Source organism: Anomaloglossus baeobatrachus, chromosome 7 (genome assembly GCF_048569485.1).
Source record: "Anomaloglossus baeobatrachus isolate aAnoBae1 chromosome 7, aAnoBae1.hap1, whole genome shotgun sequence".
NCBI lineage: Eukaryota > Metazoa > Chordata > Amphibia > Anura > Aromobatidae > Anomaloglossus > Anomaloglossus baeobatrachus.
In genome coordinates, this window is record NC_134359.1 from 17907060 (window position 1) to 17925503 (window position 18444).

The window sequence follows — 18444 nt, forward strand, 5'->3', positions numbered from 1 at the left end:
GACGGTACCATGGGGAGAGCAGGAAAGAGCTGATGAGGTGCAATTATGTGGGAATAAGTATCTGATGAAAGGGTCCCGGATCACTCAACTCTAAGATCCATCCCACCATGCGAGAGCTGCACTCCGGAGATGGCTGACATCGGTGGTCTCCAACCAGTAACTCCTTACCACGTGGCTTGAGATCACACTCCGGAGATGGCTGACATCGGTGGTCTCCAACCAGTAACTCCTTACCACGTGGCTTGAGATCGCACTCCGGAGATGGCTTACTCCCGTGGTCTCCAACCAGTAACTCCCTGCCACGTGGCTCCAGATCGCACTCCGGAGATGGCTTACTCCTGTGGTCTTCATCCAGTGACTCCCTGCCACGTGGCTTGAGATCGCACTACGAAGATGGCTTACTCCCGTGGTCTTCATCCAGTGACTCCTTGCCACGTGGCTTGAGATCGCACTGCGCAGAGAATTCCCTGTGCATATAATCCCAATATTGAGGACTCATCTTCAGCCATGAAGTGATGACTTGGATGACGCTAAAACAAAATCTAACAGTAAACTATGAATGCATTTAATGCGTCACTTCATTTTTTTTGCATTTGAGCAACCCGACACCATAAGTCTCGACCCTGGATTTCAAGGGTCCCCTTATAACCGCCCCATTTAACGACTGGACCTCATAGGGCTGTTGGAGGGGCACCCGCCTGAGTAAGAAGCGTCAGCTCTTGCGGCAGTTTTGTCATCATTTATTAACAATATATTATTTTGGCAAAGAAAACTAAAAACTCAAACAGCAGAACAGAGGTCATCCTGAAATTGTGAACGAGGATGTGCACAGACCCAAGACCCCCAATGTGAGAGGAATAGGACAATTCCAGGACCGGTTGGTTCCTATAACCCAGAAGGTGAAAAGTTTTGTACTGCTCAACATTAAAAAAGGCAGCACAACTCTCATCGGACACTTTCATTCCAGGCACTTAACACTTTAGAAAAATAGATGCATCTTGGATTGCTCCTTGCGGTATTGCGTTTTCTTCTGGAAGCACAGCGATGGCCCAGCAAGGCCTCCCCAGACCTGCGAGCCCCGGGACCTGCACCCCGAGTCACAGATTCATTGGTCAGCGTCCACGGTAAAACTCATCATCCGTTGAGGTAGATTTTGAGTAGGAGCAGCAGCGGCAGGTGGAGACGCCGCTCATCACATGACCAAGGCAGATTCCGGTGCACTGGACAGAATGCGAGAGAGGACGGGGCTGCGCTCCTGCTGCGGAGGGATCACAGGACTGTGATGGAGGGGGGACGTCTTGAATGGTTTCAGCTGCTCCTCTGGATAAAGAAGCAATCTGCGGAGAGAGAAAAAAAATGAAAAAAAAAACAACACACAAATAAATAATTAAAATAAGACTGTTCTATTACACTTACAGCATTTTTACACATAATATTACAACACTCGACAGGTTTAATGTAGCGTCCCCTAATGGTCTTTTCCTTTCCAGATCACATTATATGTATATCCAGGATACAAATGTAGGCAGAACTCGCACAGAGGTGGTCTCATATCCGTACAATGAAGTCAGAGCAGTGGAGCATTAATGGCTATATAGGACAAATGCTCATTTAAAGGGGCTTTCTACTTTTTTAAAAGATAGTCCCCAATAGATGGCACTAATTTTAATTAAAATGGGTCCACCATTGCTCCAGTCTATGTTCTGGGAATAGCAATGACATCACAACTACAGCCAATCACTGAATGCAGTGATGACATCACGACTATTGCACTGCAGCCAATCACTGAGCTCAGCACCTCTTATGTAGCATGACATCAGCCATCTTCTGATCTGATCTTCGTGATTGGCTGCAGCGCTATATTAATGATGTCATCACTGCAGCCAAAATGAAGAGCGGGCCAGAGGAAGAGAATAGATGTACAGAGGCTTCAAAGTGTAATACAAAATCCCATCTACATTGTTGGGGCTGTGTCAGATTTCTCATGAAGTCACACTGGAGAGATTCCCCACATGTGTCATTTGTTATAACTCCTATAAATAAGAGGCTGGAAATTGCGGCCCCCCCGGGGTGATCAGTAAGTGGGAACCTGATGGCGTCATGAATAACAAATGTCTGCAAACCCATACCTGGGTTTTGTGGCGTCCCTTTTACTGTAGCCATTGAGACTCGTCCCACCGGGACTGGATTTCTGCGGTGACCTCTGAAATAAAAGTAGTAGTTATCATTATTAATAATGCATTTCTATCTAAAGCAATGAAATTCTCCAATGCACCTAGAGCAGCTTCACATGAAGCCGGATATTTCAGACTAGTAATGAGCGCGCACTAAAATGCTCGATACTCGAATCGAGTGCGTCAGACGCTCAGATGGGCTCGACTTGAGTAACGATTATAATAGAAGTCAATGGGGAACTCCAGTAATTTTCCAGTAGACCCTCCCTCTCCTAAGGAGGGCTGGGGGAGCAGGGAATAAAGAATAAAATATGCAGCACCGCCATAGTCCACAAATAGAAACCTGAAATACAAACAGAAATAAAAACAAGACTCAGTCCCTCGTTCACCAATTTATTAGAAAAGCAAGTTCTCAAGTCCAACGCAGTCCTTCAGGTCCCACGACGTTCCTCGATTATGGAGATGAAAAGCTGCTGAACCCGGGACTCTGAGCACCGACATTTCGGACGTCACCACTCAGTGTCCCGGATCTCACGGAGCACAGCGCGAGTCGGGAGAGGCGGCTGCTCGGAACTAATGGAGCCTCGTTGTGATGCTCCACAGCATTTGATCTCTGTAATTGAGGACTGTTGTAGGAACTGCAGGACTACGTCAGACTTGGGAACCTGGATTTCTAATAAGCTGGTGAACGAGGGACAGGGTCTTGTTTATATTTCTTCGTTTGTCTTTTAGATTTCCAATTGTGGACTACGGCAGCAACCCCCAGACTGCGCCGGGAATCCCCGTTTTGTTTTTTTTTCACTATATGATGAACCAGCGAAAGCCTGGGGGAGTGTTTTTTAATAAATATTTCGTTTTTTTTTTCTTTTTACTCACTGGGATTGTAATGGGGGAGTTCTGATAGACGCCTCTCCATTTTTAACTCCTGGGCTTAATGTCAGCTGACATCAACCCAAAAAATATTACCCTGATTGCCAGCGCACCAGGGCAATCAGAGAGAAGTGAAGCGCCAGAATTGGAGCATCTAATGGATGTGCCACTTCTGAGGCGGCTGCAGACTATTTTTACGCTGGGAAGAGCCCAAAAAACATGGACCTTCCTAGCCAGATAATACCAGCCCACATCTGTCTGCTTTACCTTTGCTGGTTATCAAAAAAAGAGAATTTTGTTACTTACCGTAAATTCTTTTTCTTATAGTTCCGTATTGGGAGACCCAGACATTGGGTGTATAGCTTCTGCCTCCGGAGGCCACACAAAGTACTACACTTAAAAGTGTAGCTCCTCCCTCTGAGCTTATACACCCCCTGGTAGCCAGTCCTAGCCAGTTTAGTGCAAAAGCTGAAGGAGAATAGCCACCCACAAGTAGAGATAGAGCAAGAACCGGAACAACCGGAGACTCTGCCCACGACAACAGCCGGTGATAACACACGGAACAAGAAAATTGCCAACAGGCAACAGGGAGGGTGCTGGGTCTCCCAATAAGGAACTATAAGAAAAAGAATTTACGGTAAGTAACAAAATTCTCTTTTTCTTTATCGTTCCTTTGGGAGACCCAGACCATGGGACGTTCCAAAGCAGTCCCTGGGTGGGAATAAACAGAAAAAACTAAGAAGGCGGCGGAGGAGGCACCTGAGTACTCTGGTAGGAGTCCGAAATGGTCGATCTAATCCAACGGGCCAAGGTCAGCTTAGAAGCAGAGAGACCCTTGCGCCGCCCTGTGGTTAGCACAAAAAGAGGTGCACCGCCTAAGCGCAGCGGTGCGAGCCACATAAATCCGGAGAGCACGCACCAGATCTAGAGTATGCAGCGCTTTCTCAAAGCGATGAACAGGGGCCGGACAGAAGGAAGGCAAGGAAATATCCTGGTTAAGGTGGAAGGGAGAGACCACCTTAGGAAGAAAGTCCGGGGTCGGACGGAGAACCACCTTGTCTTGGTGAAAAACCAAAAAAGGTGACTCCGAGGAGAGCGCAGCCAAATCAGACTCTCCTGAGAGAAGTTATGGCAACTAGAAAGGCCACCTTTTGAGAAAGACGATACAAAGAAACCTCCCTAAGAGGCTCAAAAGGGGGGTTTCTGCAATACCGTGAGGACCAAGTTAAGGTCCCAGGGATCCAAGGGCCGCCGGTAAGGCGGAATGATGTGAGACGCACCTTGCATGAAGGTGCGGACCTGAGCCAGCTGAGCGAGACGCCGCTGGAACAGCACTGATAGAGCTGAGACTTGTCCCTTGAGAGAGTTGAGGGACAGTCCTAGCTGCAGACCGGACTCTAAAAAAGACAGAAGGGTCGGTAAAGAGAATGGCCAAGGAGGATGGTCGGTAGAGCGACACCATGACAGGAAAATTCTCCAAGTCCTGTGATAGATCTTAGCGGAGGAAGACTTACTGGCCCGAGTCATAGTGGAGATGACTTCAGGAGGAATACCAGAAGCCGTCAAAATCCAGGACTCAAGAGCCACGCCGTCAATTTGAGTGCCGCAGAATTCGGGAGGAAAAACGGACCTTGCGAGAGCAGGTCTGGACGGTCCGGAAGATGCCACGGCATCTCCACAGACAGTTGGAGTAGGTCCGGATACCAAGCTCGCCTGGGCCAGTCCGGTGCAATGAGGATGACTCGACGGCCCTCCATTTTGATCTTGGGCAGGACTCTGGGCAGGAGAGCTAGAGGGGAAAACACGTAGGACAGACGAAACTGGGACCAGTCTTGAACCAGAGCGTCCGCGGCGAAGGCCTGAGGATCGTGGGAGTGTGCCACGTAAACCGGAACCTTGTTGTTGTGACGGGATGCCATTAGGTCCACGTCCGGAGTGCCCCACTTGCGGCAGATTGACAAACACTGCCGGGTGCAGGGACCACTCGCCACCGTCCACGGATTGACGACTGAGGTAATCTGCCTCCCAGTTTTCGACGCCAGGGATGTGGACTGCGGATATGGTGGACTTTGAGTCCTCCGCCCATTGAAGAATGCGTTGGACCTCCAATATTGCCAGGCGGCTGCGTGTCCCGCCTTGGTGATTGATGTAGGCAACCGCTGTCGCGTTGTCTGACTGGACTCGGATGTGCTTGCCCGCCAACAGGTGGTGAAAGGCTAGGAGAGCTAGAAGCACAGCTCTGGTTTCCAGCACATTGATTGAAAGGGCTGACTCGGACGGAGTCCAAGTGCCCTGCGCTCTGTGGTGGAGACATACCGCTCCCCAGCCGGATAGACTGGCATCCGTGGTGAGGATCACCCAGGACGGGGCCAGAAAGGAGCTCCCTTGGGACAGGGAGAGGGGGGTCGAAGCCACCACTGAAGAGAGCTCCTGGTCTGTGGCGACAGAGCCACTAACCTCTGTAAGGAGGAAGGCCGCTTGTCCCAACAGCGGAGGATGTCCAGCTGCAGGGGGCGCAGATGGAACTGGGCAAAGGGAACCGCCTCCATGGAGGCCACCATTTGACCCAGCACATGCATCAGGCGCCTGAGGGAATAACGGCGAGGCCTCAGGAGAGAGCGCACCGCTAGCCGGAGAGACTGCTGTTTGATTAAGGGCAACTTCACAAGTGCCGGCAAAGTCTCGAACTGCATCCCTAGGTACGTGAGACTCTGGGTCGGAGTCAAAGTGGATTTGGGAAGATTGACAATCCACCCGAATTGGGCTAGAGTGGCGAGAGTGAGCGAGACACTCCGCTGACAGTCTGCGCTGGATGGAGCCTTGACTAGAAGGTCGTCCAGATAAGGAAGCACTGCTAACCCCTGGAGGTGCAGGACCGCAATCACTGCCGCCATGACCTTGGTGAATACCCGAGGGGCCGTGGCTAACCTGAAGGGGAGAGCCACGAATTGGAAATGATCCTCTAACGCAAAACGTAACCAACGCTGATGTGACACTGCGATTGGCACACGTAGATAGGCATCTCTGATGTCGATGGACGCCAGGAACTCCCCGTGGGTCATAGAGGCAATGACTGATCGCAGAGACTCCATGCGAAAGTGCCGCACCCGAACATGGTTGTTGAGAAGCTTGAGATCCAGGATGGGCCGGAAGGTACCGTCCTTTTTGGGGACTAGGAAGAGATTTGAGTAAAAACCTCTGAACCGTTCCTGAACGGGAACTGGGACAATCACTCTGTTTGCCTGCAAGGACGCCACGGCCTGTGAGAAGGCGGCGGCCTTGGAGCAGGGGGGAGTTGAGAGAAAAAATCTGTTTGGAGGGCTGGAAGAGAATTCTATCCTGTAACCGTGAGATATGATGTCTCTCACCCACTGATCGGAGACGTGTTGAAACCAAGCGTCGCCAAAGTGGGAGAGCCTGCCACCGACTAAGAACGTGGCTGAGCGGGCAGATAGTCATGAGGAAGCTGCCTTAGTGGCAGAACCTCCTGCGGTCTTCTGCGGACGCGCTTTTGGGCACCAGTTGGATTTCTGATCCTTGGCTGAGTTAGCGGACAAGGCGGAAGGCTTAGAGGATGACCAGTTGGAGGAACGAAAGGAACGAAACCTCGATTGATTCCTACCCTGGGCGGGTTTCCTGGTCTTAGTTTGTGGCATGGAAGTACTCTTCCCGCCAGTAGCTTCTTTAATGATTTCATCCAGCTGTTCACCAAACAGCCGTGAACCAGCAAAAGGGAGCCCAGCAAGAAACTTCTTGGAAGAAGCATCTGCCTTCCACTCTCGAAGCCACAAAATCCTGCGGATAGCAAGAGAATTAGCTGAAGCCACCGCAGTGCGGTGAGCAGCCTCTAGCATGGCAGACATGGCATAAGATGAAAAAGCTGAAGCCTGAGCAGTTAAGGTAACCATCTCAGGCATAGATTCCTTGGTGAGGGAATGCATCTCCTCTAGAGAAGCAGAGATGGCTTTGAGAGCCCACACTGCTGCAAAAGTCGGGGCAAACGCGGCCCCCGCAGCTTCATACACAGATTTGGCCAGAAGGTCAATCTGACGGTCAGTGGCATCCTTAAGAGAGGTGCCGTCAGCCACCGACACAACGGTCCGGGCTGAGAGCCTAGACACCGGGGGGTCTACCTTTGGGGAGTGAGACCACTCCTTGACCACCTCAGGTGGAAATGGAAACCGGTCATCAGAACCACGCTTTGGGAAGCGTTTGTCAGGACAGGCCCTGGGTTTGGTCACAGCGGTCTGAAAACTGGAGTGGTTAAAGAACATACTCTTCACTCTCTTAGGCGAGGTAAACGGATGTTTTTCTGCCAAAGAGAGTTGCTCCTCTGACACTGGCGGATTGAGGTCCAGTACAGAATTAATGGAAGCAATCAAATCACTAAGATCTGTTTACATGTTTACATCCCACTCATCTCCGCCCCTCCGCTCCGATTGGCCGCCTGGCGTGTGACGTCGCTATGACGCCGCACGACCCGCCCCCTTAACAAGGAGGCGGGTCGCCGGCCAGAGCGACGGTCGCAGGACAGGTGAGTCCATGTGAAGCTGCCGTAGCGATAATGTTCGCTACAGCAGCTATCACAAGGAAATCGCTGCTGCGACGGGGGCGGGTACTATCGCGCTCGGCATCGCAGCATCGGCCTGCGATGTCGCAGCGTGCAAAGTACCCCTTAGAAGGACGGGGTCTGGGATCAGATGATGAATCCTCCGTGAGCTCCGATGGACGGAGGTCAGAGGATAGGAATCCTCTGTCAAGAGTATTAGAGGCACCCTGTGAGGGGGCCTGATGCATATTCATCAAAGTCCTGGACAAAAGTCCCATGCACTCAGCAAATGACTGGGATATGGACCTAGAAAAGGACTCTACCCAGGCTGGGGGTTCAGTCACAGGTGCAGCAGCAGCCTGAGAGACCACTGGGGGTGAGACTCCAGGCTGTGGCACCGCCAAGTTAGAGCAGGCATCACAATGTGGATAGGTGCTCGGCTCAGGCAGCAGGAGCTTACATGCAGTGCATGCAGAATCAAGCTTTGGAGCCTTGCTCCTTGTGTGACACATGCTGCTGGAGTGGGGGCTTTGCAGACAATGAACCCCAGGGAGAATATACAGAGGTCCACAACCGGAGACCGGCTGTGGCTTACCAGACCGCTGAGCGCAGTGTTGTGTGCCCTCCAGATCCCGAAGCCCGGTCCCCCAGTCGCAGCACCTCAGCAGAGATGCAGAATGCAGGATGTCCCAGAGCAGAGTGAACTCTGCCTGAGAAATAGCCCCTGGAGCGAAGAGAGGGGGCGGGACTAGGGGGCGTTCCTATAAAAGAGCGGGAACTGGAGGGCTATAGAGACCTGCAGGGGAGGAGGGACGCCCCAGCAGTGGGGAGTGTCCCTCCCCTGTGTAGAACGGCCGCCGGGAGGAGCCGAACCTGTCCCTCTGCATGAGTGACATGCGAGGGCAGGAAAATGAAACTAGGCCTCCGGCGAAGCCGGGGCCTAAATTTAAGCGGCGAGGCCGACAAGCAGGCACCATCGGCACAGTTCTCAGGCAAAAGCTGGAGAACCCGCCGGAAAAGTTAAAAACAATCACATACAGCATACTCTCCCCTTACAATAAAGAACCGGGACCCCCAACATAAACGTCTCAGGTACTTAGCTGCTGAGATGCAGGGCCATGTCCCTGGGGATGAGTGCTCCGGTCCAACAGAATCCTCAAGGGGCTGTGGATGGAGACCGGACTCCTGCCAGGCATGGAGACAGTGCTGGCTCCCACTTCAAGCCAGAGCCCAGGAGGGATGGTGAAGGAGCGCGGCATGTAAGGCTTCAGCCTTGTAAATCAACCTTAACAACACCGCCGACAGTGGGGTGAGAAGGGAAATGCCGGGAGTCCAGACATGGACCCGCTTTTCTTCAATCTCTTTCCAAAAAACAAAAAATCAGATGAGAATGCATGTGTGGATGTATGCCTCCTGAACACAAAGCGATAAACTGGCTAGGACTGGCTACCAGGGGGTGTATAAGCTCAGAGGGAGGAGCTACACTTTTAAGTGTAGTACTTTGTGTGTCCTCCGGAGGCAGAAGCTAGACACCCATGGTTTGGGTCTCCCAAAGGAACAATAAAGAAAAAAACAAGCGTGTTTTTGCAGCTGCGGTTTTACTGTCAAGAGAAGTAGAAATTTCTGCATCTAAATGCTCAACATGTGCACATAAACCCTACTGCCATAGAAATTAAACCCTGCCTATATGCCTGCTCCTCACACCAAACACTCCCTGATCTGCTTCCAGTGTGCTGAGCATTGTGTCACCAAGTCTTATATAAGACACGATGCGGCCGGCCAATCACAGATCTGAAATTACAGTGTACGGCAGGTAAACCCCGCATGTTCATTGGCTGTGTAACAGCTGCAAAACATACAATTTGGGGACTCGAGCATGGCGCTCGAGCACCTGCAATACTTGAGCGAGTAATTAATGTACCCCCAGGGCTGGATGGTTAATACAGTATCGAAAAGCACCGAGCTCGCTCACCCATCACTATTCGAAAATGAGACCAACCACATGCAGAGGGAATCCACCGCTCCCTTAGTCATCCATCCAACCCCGGTCTTGTTTCCTTAGTGGCGCCCTGCAGACTTACCGGCGGTGAGCGTGGAGTAGACCCGGTGTGAACGTTCTTCAGACACAAGCGCCTCAGCAGTTCTTGTCCTAATCAGGAAAAAAAAAAAATTAAATTAAAAAAAACTGTAGAGACAATCTCATATATTAGTACCTTAGTGGGGGCGCCACCACTGGAGCAGCCCCCCCTCCCCCCATCACCCCCCCAGACCCTGGAAGAAGCAGACGACACAGGAGACTGAACAGAGCAACTGGGCATTTTTATTTCTTTTTATCCCTGTATTTTTAAAGATATTACTTTATTTTACATTCAATGCAGACCTGAGAAGAATGGTTTCCTGTGGGACAACTAAGGCTAGGTGTGCACAATGCGTTTTTGCGTGTTTTTTGGGTGCGTTTTGGGGCTCAAAACTGCATGACTTTGCTTCCTCAGTAAAGCCTATGAATTTTCATTTTTTGCTGTCCGCACACAACTTTTTTAGCTGCGTTTTTGAGCTTTAAATAAAAAAATAAAAAAAAAGTAATGTCAATTCTTTTCTGCGTTTTCCACCCATGCAATGCATTGGAAACGCAGCAAAACGCAGAGATCAAAAACGCAGCAAAACTCAGCCAAAAACACTGCATCTTTGTAGTCACAAAAAATGGCAAGGTGTGCACATAGCCACACCCTGGTATACACAGTATTACATACTTTTTTTTTTATTATTGCAGAGGGGGGAACTATTTTTTACAATTCAGACTTTTTTCTTTACAGCTTTCATGCAGAATAAGACAAAATGACAAAAAAAGAATTTTAAAATATTGTAGCGATTCCCAATTGAATTTCATGACACTATGGGGGCATAATGTGTGAGAGAAAAACAAAAAGTAAGAAATAATTGCTATATAAAAAGGGGAACATAATTTAATGGTATTTTCGTAGTCTTTTGAGACTCTAAAATTTAAATTAAAAAAAAAAAAAAAATGTGAAAAGCAGTCACATTTCCTTTTTATTTTGCAACGATACAAAAAGTTCATATTTATTAGATTTACAAGGTATTGGCTGTCTTCTGGTTTGATGCTTGCGTGACACTACGCTGTGGTAGATGCACAGAGTGATATGTCCTGGCAGGATCTAATAGGCTCATCTCATGCAACAAGTCAGTATTCTGTGATCACTTTGCAAAGGCGCCGCTGAGATTACCAAAGGGGCCCTCCTCTTGCCAAATGCCTTAGATGCCGCAGTCACTATTTACCGTGGCAGCCAAGAGGTTAAACCAGCCAGGACTGAAAGCCAAAGCCGATCCAGACTGCTGCAGCAAGATGTATGATGGCATGGACGGACGCGTCTTGAGAATACGCCATCTCTACACCACAACATGAAAAGAGCCATTCTCCAGCACCACAAGCCCATGACGTGACATAGAAAAGGGTTAAATGATCTCGGGGGAGAAACCTTTGTGTGGCATGATTTACCATACCATTATGGACGGCCCCCGGCTGCCTACCTTTCTCTCTGCTGCCGTAGTATTTCTGCTCCCACTGGTTGGTGAGAATATTGAAATACCGTTGTTGTTCGAAGAAGCGCAAATATCGCGAGGAGATGGCGGAAGGAAAAACTCGCTCAAAATGTCCACAGCGCGAGAGCTCATCTTCAGTCTCCACTAGGACCCGCACGTCCTCTGGAGTAAGCTGGTCCAGGACTGTGGCATAGAAGTCCTGAAAGACGGACAGATCTTAACGCCGGGACTAAAGGTCACAGGTCATCGTGGGATTTGTTCTGTTACAAAGATGCAGAGACGATATTAAATATTATAAAGGCTTCCGTTACCTTATCCGGCACCTTCAGGCTGAGGTAATGTGCCCGCTTCATCTTTTCCTCATTCACAATCTCCGCAGAACCACCGTGGTCCTTTCCCAACACGCTAAAATAAAAATTAAATTCTATCAAGATTTATTCTACAAATGTAATCTAGCTGCACCTAGCCTTGTGTGTATACAGCTCCCGTGCAGAACTATGTGCCTCCATGCTTACAGGCTCCAGACAAACCCTGTGTGACCGGATCCTGCAGGCACACTCCCCCGTCACTGGAGAGGATACATGCCTGCAGCATCAGACTACACTGGCCATGTTTGTAGTCTGTAACCATGGAGACACACCGGTCTGCACAGGAGCTGGAAACCAGAACATGAAAAGGTTTCAATTCATTTACTTAGCAAAAGTTATGTGATTTTTGTTGTTGCAATGCATCTAATTATAAAAATAGCAACAAAAACAGGAATACCTTCCAAAAATTAATTACTTATACAGCAAAGATGGGCTGCAGTTGTACATCGCCCAGGCCAAAAACTAGTACTCTACCAGGATACAGCTAAACCCCCACTAGGTGGAGGCATCACAGGTGCAGAAGGAGCAAATCACACACAAACTTCCAAAAAATGGAGGGGGCTTGATAAAACTGCACACTGATTGCTTACATAGAGCGCTGTTCACACAAGCAATTGCGCCCTCCATTTTTTGGAAGTGTGTGATTTCCTCCTCCTGCACCTGTGATGCCTCCACTTAGAGGGGGTTTAGCTGTATCCTGCTAGAGTACTAGTTTTTGGCCTGGGAGATGTACAACTGCTGCCCACCTCTGCTGTAAAGGCCACTTTACACACAGATAAATCTGCGGCAGATCTGTGGTTGCAGTGATATTGTGGACAATCAGTGGCAGGTTTGTGGCTGTGCACAAATGGAACAATATGTCCATGATTTCACTGCAACCACAGATCTGCCAAAGATTTATCTCTGTGTGTGACAGGGCCTTAAGTAATGCAATGCATCTAAAATTAAATAGTGACAGCTCTAAACATGAACTTTATGTCCTCGTCTCCCTCCGATCCGATCCACCGCTTTATGACGCGGCCATGGTTGGTTACGCAATGCGCATTGTTACAGGGAGCAGAATGTATCAATGATTTTTCGCTTCGCTATTTCGGGTGCATTTTATGTCTATATCCACAAAAAAAAAAAAGAATTTTGTTTACTTACCGTAAATTCTTTTTCTTATAGTTCTGTAATGGGAGACCCAGACATTGGGTGTATAGCTTCTGCCTCCGGAGGACACACAAAGTACTACACTCAAAAGTGTAGCTCCTCCCTCTGAGCATATACACCCCCTGGATAACAAGATCTAGCCAGTTTAGTGCAAAAGCTGAAGGAGAATAGCCACCCACAAGTAAAGACAGAGCAAGAGCCGGAACAACCGGAGACTCTGTCCACGACAACAGCCGGTGATACCACGCAGAACAAGAAACTGCCAACAGGCAACAGGGAGGGAGCTGGGTCTCCCAATACGGAACTATAAGAAAAAATTTACGGTAACAAAATTCTCTTTTTCTTTATCGTTCCTATGGGAGACCCAGACATTGGGACGTCTCAAAGCAGTCCATGGGTGGGAATAATCAGAAAACTGAGAAGTAGGCGGAGCCTAACTTCACAAATGGGCGACAGCCGCCTGAAGGATGCGTCTGTCCAAGCTCGCATCTGCCGAAGCATGAGCATGCACTTGGTAGTGCTTTGAAAAGGTATGCAGGCTAGTCCAAGTGGCAGCCTGACCGACCTGCTGAGCCGTGACCTGGTGCCTGAGAAACCAAGAGGCACCGACAGCTCTGGTCGAGTGTGCCTTGATCCCCGGCGGGGGAGGCACCTGAGAACACTAGTAGGCCTCTGAAATGGGCGACCTAATCCAACGGGCTAAGGTTGGCTTAGAAGCCGAGAGGCCCTTACGCCGACCTGTGGTTAGCACAAAAAGAGAGGTGCACCGCCTAAGAACAGCGATGCGAGACACATAGATCCGGAGCGCCCGCACCAGATCCAGAGTATGCAGCGCTTTCTCAAAGCAATGAACAGGAGCCGGACAAAAGGAAGGTAGGGAAATATCCTGGTTAAGATGGAAAGGAGAAACCACCTTAGGAAGAAAGTCCGGAGTCGGACGGAGAACCACCTTGTCTTGATGAAAAACCAAAAAAGGTGACTCCGAGGAGAGCGCAGCCAAGTCAGAGACTCTCCTGAGGGAAGTTATGGCCACCAGAAAGACCACTTTCTGTGAAAGACGAGACAAAGAAACCTCCCTAAGAGGCTCAAAGGGGGGTTTCTGCAAGGCCGTGAGGACCAGATTGAGGTCCCAGGGATCCAAGGGCCGCCGGTAAGGCGGAATGATGTGAGACGCACCTTGCATGAAGGTGCGCACCTGAGCCAGCCGGGCGATACGCCGCTGGAACAGCACTGACAGAGCCGAGACCTGTCCCTTGAGGGAATTGAGGGATAGTACTAGCTGCAGACCAGACTGTAAAAAGGACAGAAGGGTCGGCAAGGAAAAAGGCCAAGGAGCATGGCCGGAAGAGCGACACCAGGACAGGAAAGAAGGGAATTTTGTTTACTTACCGTAAATTCCTTTTCTTCTAGCTCCAATTGGGAGACCCAGACAGTGGGTGTATAGCTACTGCCTCTGGAGGCCGCACAAAGAACTACACTTAAAAGTGTAAGGCCCCTCCCCTTCTGGCTATACACCCTCCCGTAGGAGTACGGATTCCTCAGTTTTAGTACCAAAGCAAGAAGGAGGAAAGCCAATAACAGTTTCAAAACCAAATTCAATCCGATAACTAGATCGGAGAACTTAAGAAACAACGTGAACAACATGTGCACCCGAAAAAACGAAACCCTAAAAACAGATAGGGCGGGTGCTGGGTCTCCCAATTGGAGCTAGAAGAAAAGGAATTTACGGTAAGTAAACAAAATTCCCTTCTTCTTTTTCGCTCCTAATTGGGAGACCCAGACAGTGGGACGTCCAAAAGCAGTCCCTGGGTGGGTAAAAAGATACCACATGAACGGGCTGTCCCACAGCCTCTTCCTACAGGTGGGCCACCGCCGCCTGAAGGACCCGTCTACCTAGGCTGGCGTCTGCCGAAGCGTAGGTATGCACTTGATAGTGTTTGGTAAACGTGTGCAGACTCGACCAGGTAGCCGCCTGGCACACTTGCTGAGCCGTAGCCTGATGCCTCAACGCCCAGGACGCACCAACGGCTCTGGTAGAATGGGCCTTCAGTCCAGATGGAATCTGAAGCCCAGCAGAACGGTATGTGTGAAGAATTGGTTCCTTGATCCACCGCGCCAGGGTGGATTTGGAAGCTTGCGATCCCTTATGCTGACCAGCGACTAGGACAAAGAGCGCATCCGAACGGCGTAGAGGCGCCGTGCGAGAAATGTAAATCCTGAGTGCTCTCACCAGGTCCAACAGATGTAAACCCTTTTCAAATTGGTGAACTGGATGCGGACACAAAGATGGCAAAGTGATATCCTGATTGAGATGAAAGGAAGAAACCACCTTGGGAAGAAACTCTGGAATTGGACGCAGTACTACCTTGTCTTGGTGAAACACCAGGAAGGGAGATTTGCAAGATAACGCCGCCAGCTCGGACACTCTTCGAAGAGATGTGACCGCTACAAGAAAAACTACCTTTTGTGAAAGCCGAGAAAGGGGAACCTCTTTCAAGGGCTCGAAAGGCGGCTTTTGAAGAGCAAGGAGAACCTTGTTCAGATCCCAGGGTTCCAATGGCCGTCTGTAAGGAGGAACGATATGACAAACTCCTTGGAGAAACGTGCGTACTTTAGAAAGCTGTGCCAAGCGCTTCTGAAAGAATACGGATAACGCGGAGACTTGACCCTTAAGCGAGCTAAGGGACAAACCTTTTTCCAACCCAGACTGCAGGAAGGAAAGAAAAATTGGCAATGCAAATGGCCAGGGAGAAAACCCTTGAGCCAAGCACCACGCTAAGAATATCTTCCACGTTCTGTGATAGATCTTAGCTGAGGATGGTTTTCTAGCCTGTCTCATTGTGGCAACAACTCCCTGAGATAAACCTGAGGCCGCTAGGATCCAGGACTCAATGGCCACACAGTCAGGTTCAGGGCCGCAGAATTCAGATGGAAAAACGGCCCTTGAGACAGCAGATCTGGACGGTCTGGTAGTGCCCACGGTTGGCCTACCGTGAGATGCCACAGATCCGGGTACCACGACCTTCTTGGCCAATTTGGAGCGACGAGTATGGCTCGCTGGCAGTCGGACTTGATTTTCCGGAGAACTCTGGGTAACAATGCTAGAGGTGGGAACACATAGGGGAGTCGGAATTGCGACCAATCCTGAACCAAGGCGTCTGCCGCCAGCGCTCGGTGATCGTGAGACCGTGCCATGAAAACTGGGACCTTGTTGTTGTGCCGTGACGCCATCAGATCGACGTCCGGCGACCCCCAGCGGTAACAGATCTGTTGAAACACGTCCGGGTGAAGGGACCATTCTCCTGCGTCCATGCCCTGGCGACTGAGAAAGTCCGCTTCCCAGTTTTCCACGCCTGGGATGTGAACTGCAGATATGGTGGACGCTCTGCTTTCCACCCACGTCAAAATCCGCTGGACTTCTTGAAAAGCTTGGCGACTGCGTGTTCCCCCTTGGTGGTTGATGTACGCCACCGCCGTGGAATTGTCCGACTGAATCCGAATCTGCTTGCCTTCCAGCCATTGTTGGAAGGCTCGCAGGGCAAGATAGATTGCTCTGATTTCCAGAACATTGATCTGCAAGGTGGACTCTTCCTGAGTCCACGTCCCCTGAGCCCTGTGGTGGAGAAACACCGCTCCCCACCCTGATAGGCTCGCATCTGTCGTGACCACTGCCCAGGACGGGGGAAGGAACGACTTTCCCTGTGACAATGAGTTGGGGAGAAGCCACCAACGTAGAGAGTCCTTGGCAGTCTGAGAGAGGGAGACAGTCCTGTCGAGGGACGTCGATTTCCCATCCCATTGGCGCAGAATGTCCCATTGGAGAGGGCGCAGATGAAACTGCGCGAACGGGACTGCCTCCATTGCTGCTACCATCTTTCCTAGGAAATGCATGAGGCGCCTCAGTGAGTGCGACTGGCTCTGAAGGAGAGATTGCACTCCAGTCCGTAGCGAGCACTGCTTGTCCAGTGGAAGCCTCACTATCGCTGATAGAGTATGAAACTCCATGCCAAGATAAGTCAGAGATTGGGTCGGGGTTAGATGAGACTTTGGAAAGTTGATAATCCACCCGAAAGTCTGGAGAGTGTCTAGCGCCACCTTCAGACTGTGTTGGCATGCTTCTTGAGAGGATGCCTTTATAAGCAGGTCGTCTAGATACGGGATGACCGAGTGACCCTGCGAGTGCAGAACAGCTACTACTGCTGCCATGACTTTGGTGAAGACCCGGGGGGCTGTTGCCAGACCGAAGGGTAACGCTACGAACTGTAGGTGCTCGTCGTGTATGACGAAACGTAGGAAACGCTGATGCTCTGGTGCAATCGGCACGTGGAGATACGCATCTTTGATGTCTATTGATGCTAGAAAATCTCCCTGAGACATTGAGGCTATGACGGAGCGTAGGGATTCCATCCGGAACCTCCTGACTTTTACGTGTCTGTTGAGCAACTTCAGATCCAGGACGGGACGATACGATCCGTCCTTTTTTGGGACCACAAACAGATTGGAGTAAAAACCGTGACCCTGTTCCTGAAGAGGGACGGAGGTCACCACTCCTTCCGCCTTTAGAGCGGCCACCGCCTGCAACAGAGCATCGGCTCGGTCTGGTGGTGGAGAAGTTCGGAAGAAACGAGTTGGCGGACGAGAACTGAACTCTATCCTGTACCCGTGAGATAGAATATCTCTCACCCAACGGTCCTTGACGCTTGCTAGCCAAATGTCGCCAAAGTGGGACAGCCTCCCACCGACCGCGGGTGTGGGCATCGGAGACCGCAAGTCAGGAGGACGTCGTTTTGGCAACGGTTCCTCCGGCTGGTCTTTTTGGGCGTGACTGAGACCTCCAAGAATTTGAACGTCTCTGGTCCTTTTGAGTCTTTTTTGACGAGGCGAATTGGGACCTGCCCTGTCCTCGAAAGGACCGATAACCAGACTGACCCCTCCTCTGTTGGGGCTTGTTTTGTCTGTGTTGCGGCAAGGAAGAGTCCTTACCCTTGGAGTGTTTGATGATTTCATCCAAACGCTCTCCAAACAATCGGTCACGAGAAAAAGGCAAATTGGTTAAGCACTTCTTGGAATGAGAATCTGCTTTCCAATGTCTCAACCACAGAGCCCTACGCAAAACAACTGAGTTGGCTGACGCCACTGCCGTGCGGCTTGTAGCGTCCAGAACAGCATTAATCGCGTACGACGCGAATGCCGCCATTTGCGAGGTCAATGGTGCTACCTGCGGGGCAAATGCACGTGTGACTGAGTCGACTCGCGCAAGCCCGGCCGTGATAGCTTGGAGTGCCCATACGGCCGCAAAAGAAGGCGCTAATGACGCTCCAATCGCTTCATAGATGGATTTCAGCCAGAGCTCCATCTGCCTGTCAGTGGCATCTTTAAGTGCCGCTCCATCTTCAACAGCAACCAAGGATCTAGCTGCAAGCCTGGAAATTGGAGGATCCACTTTTGGACACTGGGTCCAACCCTTGACCACTTCAGAGGGAAAAGGGTAGCGTGTATCTTTAAGTCGTTTAGGAAAACGCCTTTCAGGATAAGCGTGGGGTTTCTGGATTGCGTCTCTGAAGTCAGCGTGGTCCAGAAAAGTGCTTAATGTACGCTTAGGGTATCTGAAATGGATTCTCTCGTGCTGCGAAGCTGACTCCTCTACAGGAGGAGCTGGTGGGGAAATATTCAACATCTTATTGATGTTAAATATAAGATCATTAACTATGGCGTCACCATCTGGTGTATCTAGATTGAGAGCGGTCCCAGGATCAGAATCCTGATCAGTTAC

At 50.3% G+C, this 18444-nt stretch overlaps 1 protein-coding gene across 2 annotated transcripts in view; it reads right to left on the bottom strand.

Moving 5' to 3' along the window:
* Positions 1-702: 702 nt before the first annotated feature.
* Positions 703-18444, bottom strand: part of TTLL4 (tubulin tyrosine ligase like 4) — a 100876-nt gene continuing 83134 nt past the window's right edge. For both annotated transcript variants that reach the window (XM_075317092.1, XM_075317091.1), the window contains 5 exons: positions 11463-11556; positions 11140-11350; positions 9675-9742; positions 2130-2203; positions 703-1337 (listed from right to left, as the gene is read on the bottom strand). In XM_075317092.1, the coding sequence (XP_075173207.1) occupies positions 1193-1337; positions 2130-2203; positions 9675-9742; positions 11140-11350; positions 11463-11556 (592 nt within the window). In that variant the 3' untranslated portion in view covers positions 703-1192. The remainder of the gene's footprint in view (positions 1338-2129; positions 2204-9674; positions 9743-11139; positions 11351-11462; positions 11557-18444) is intronic.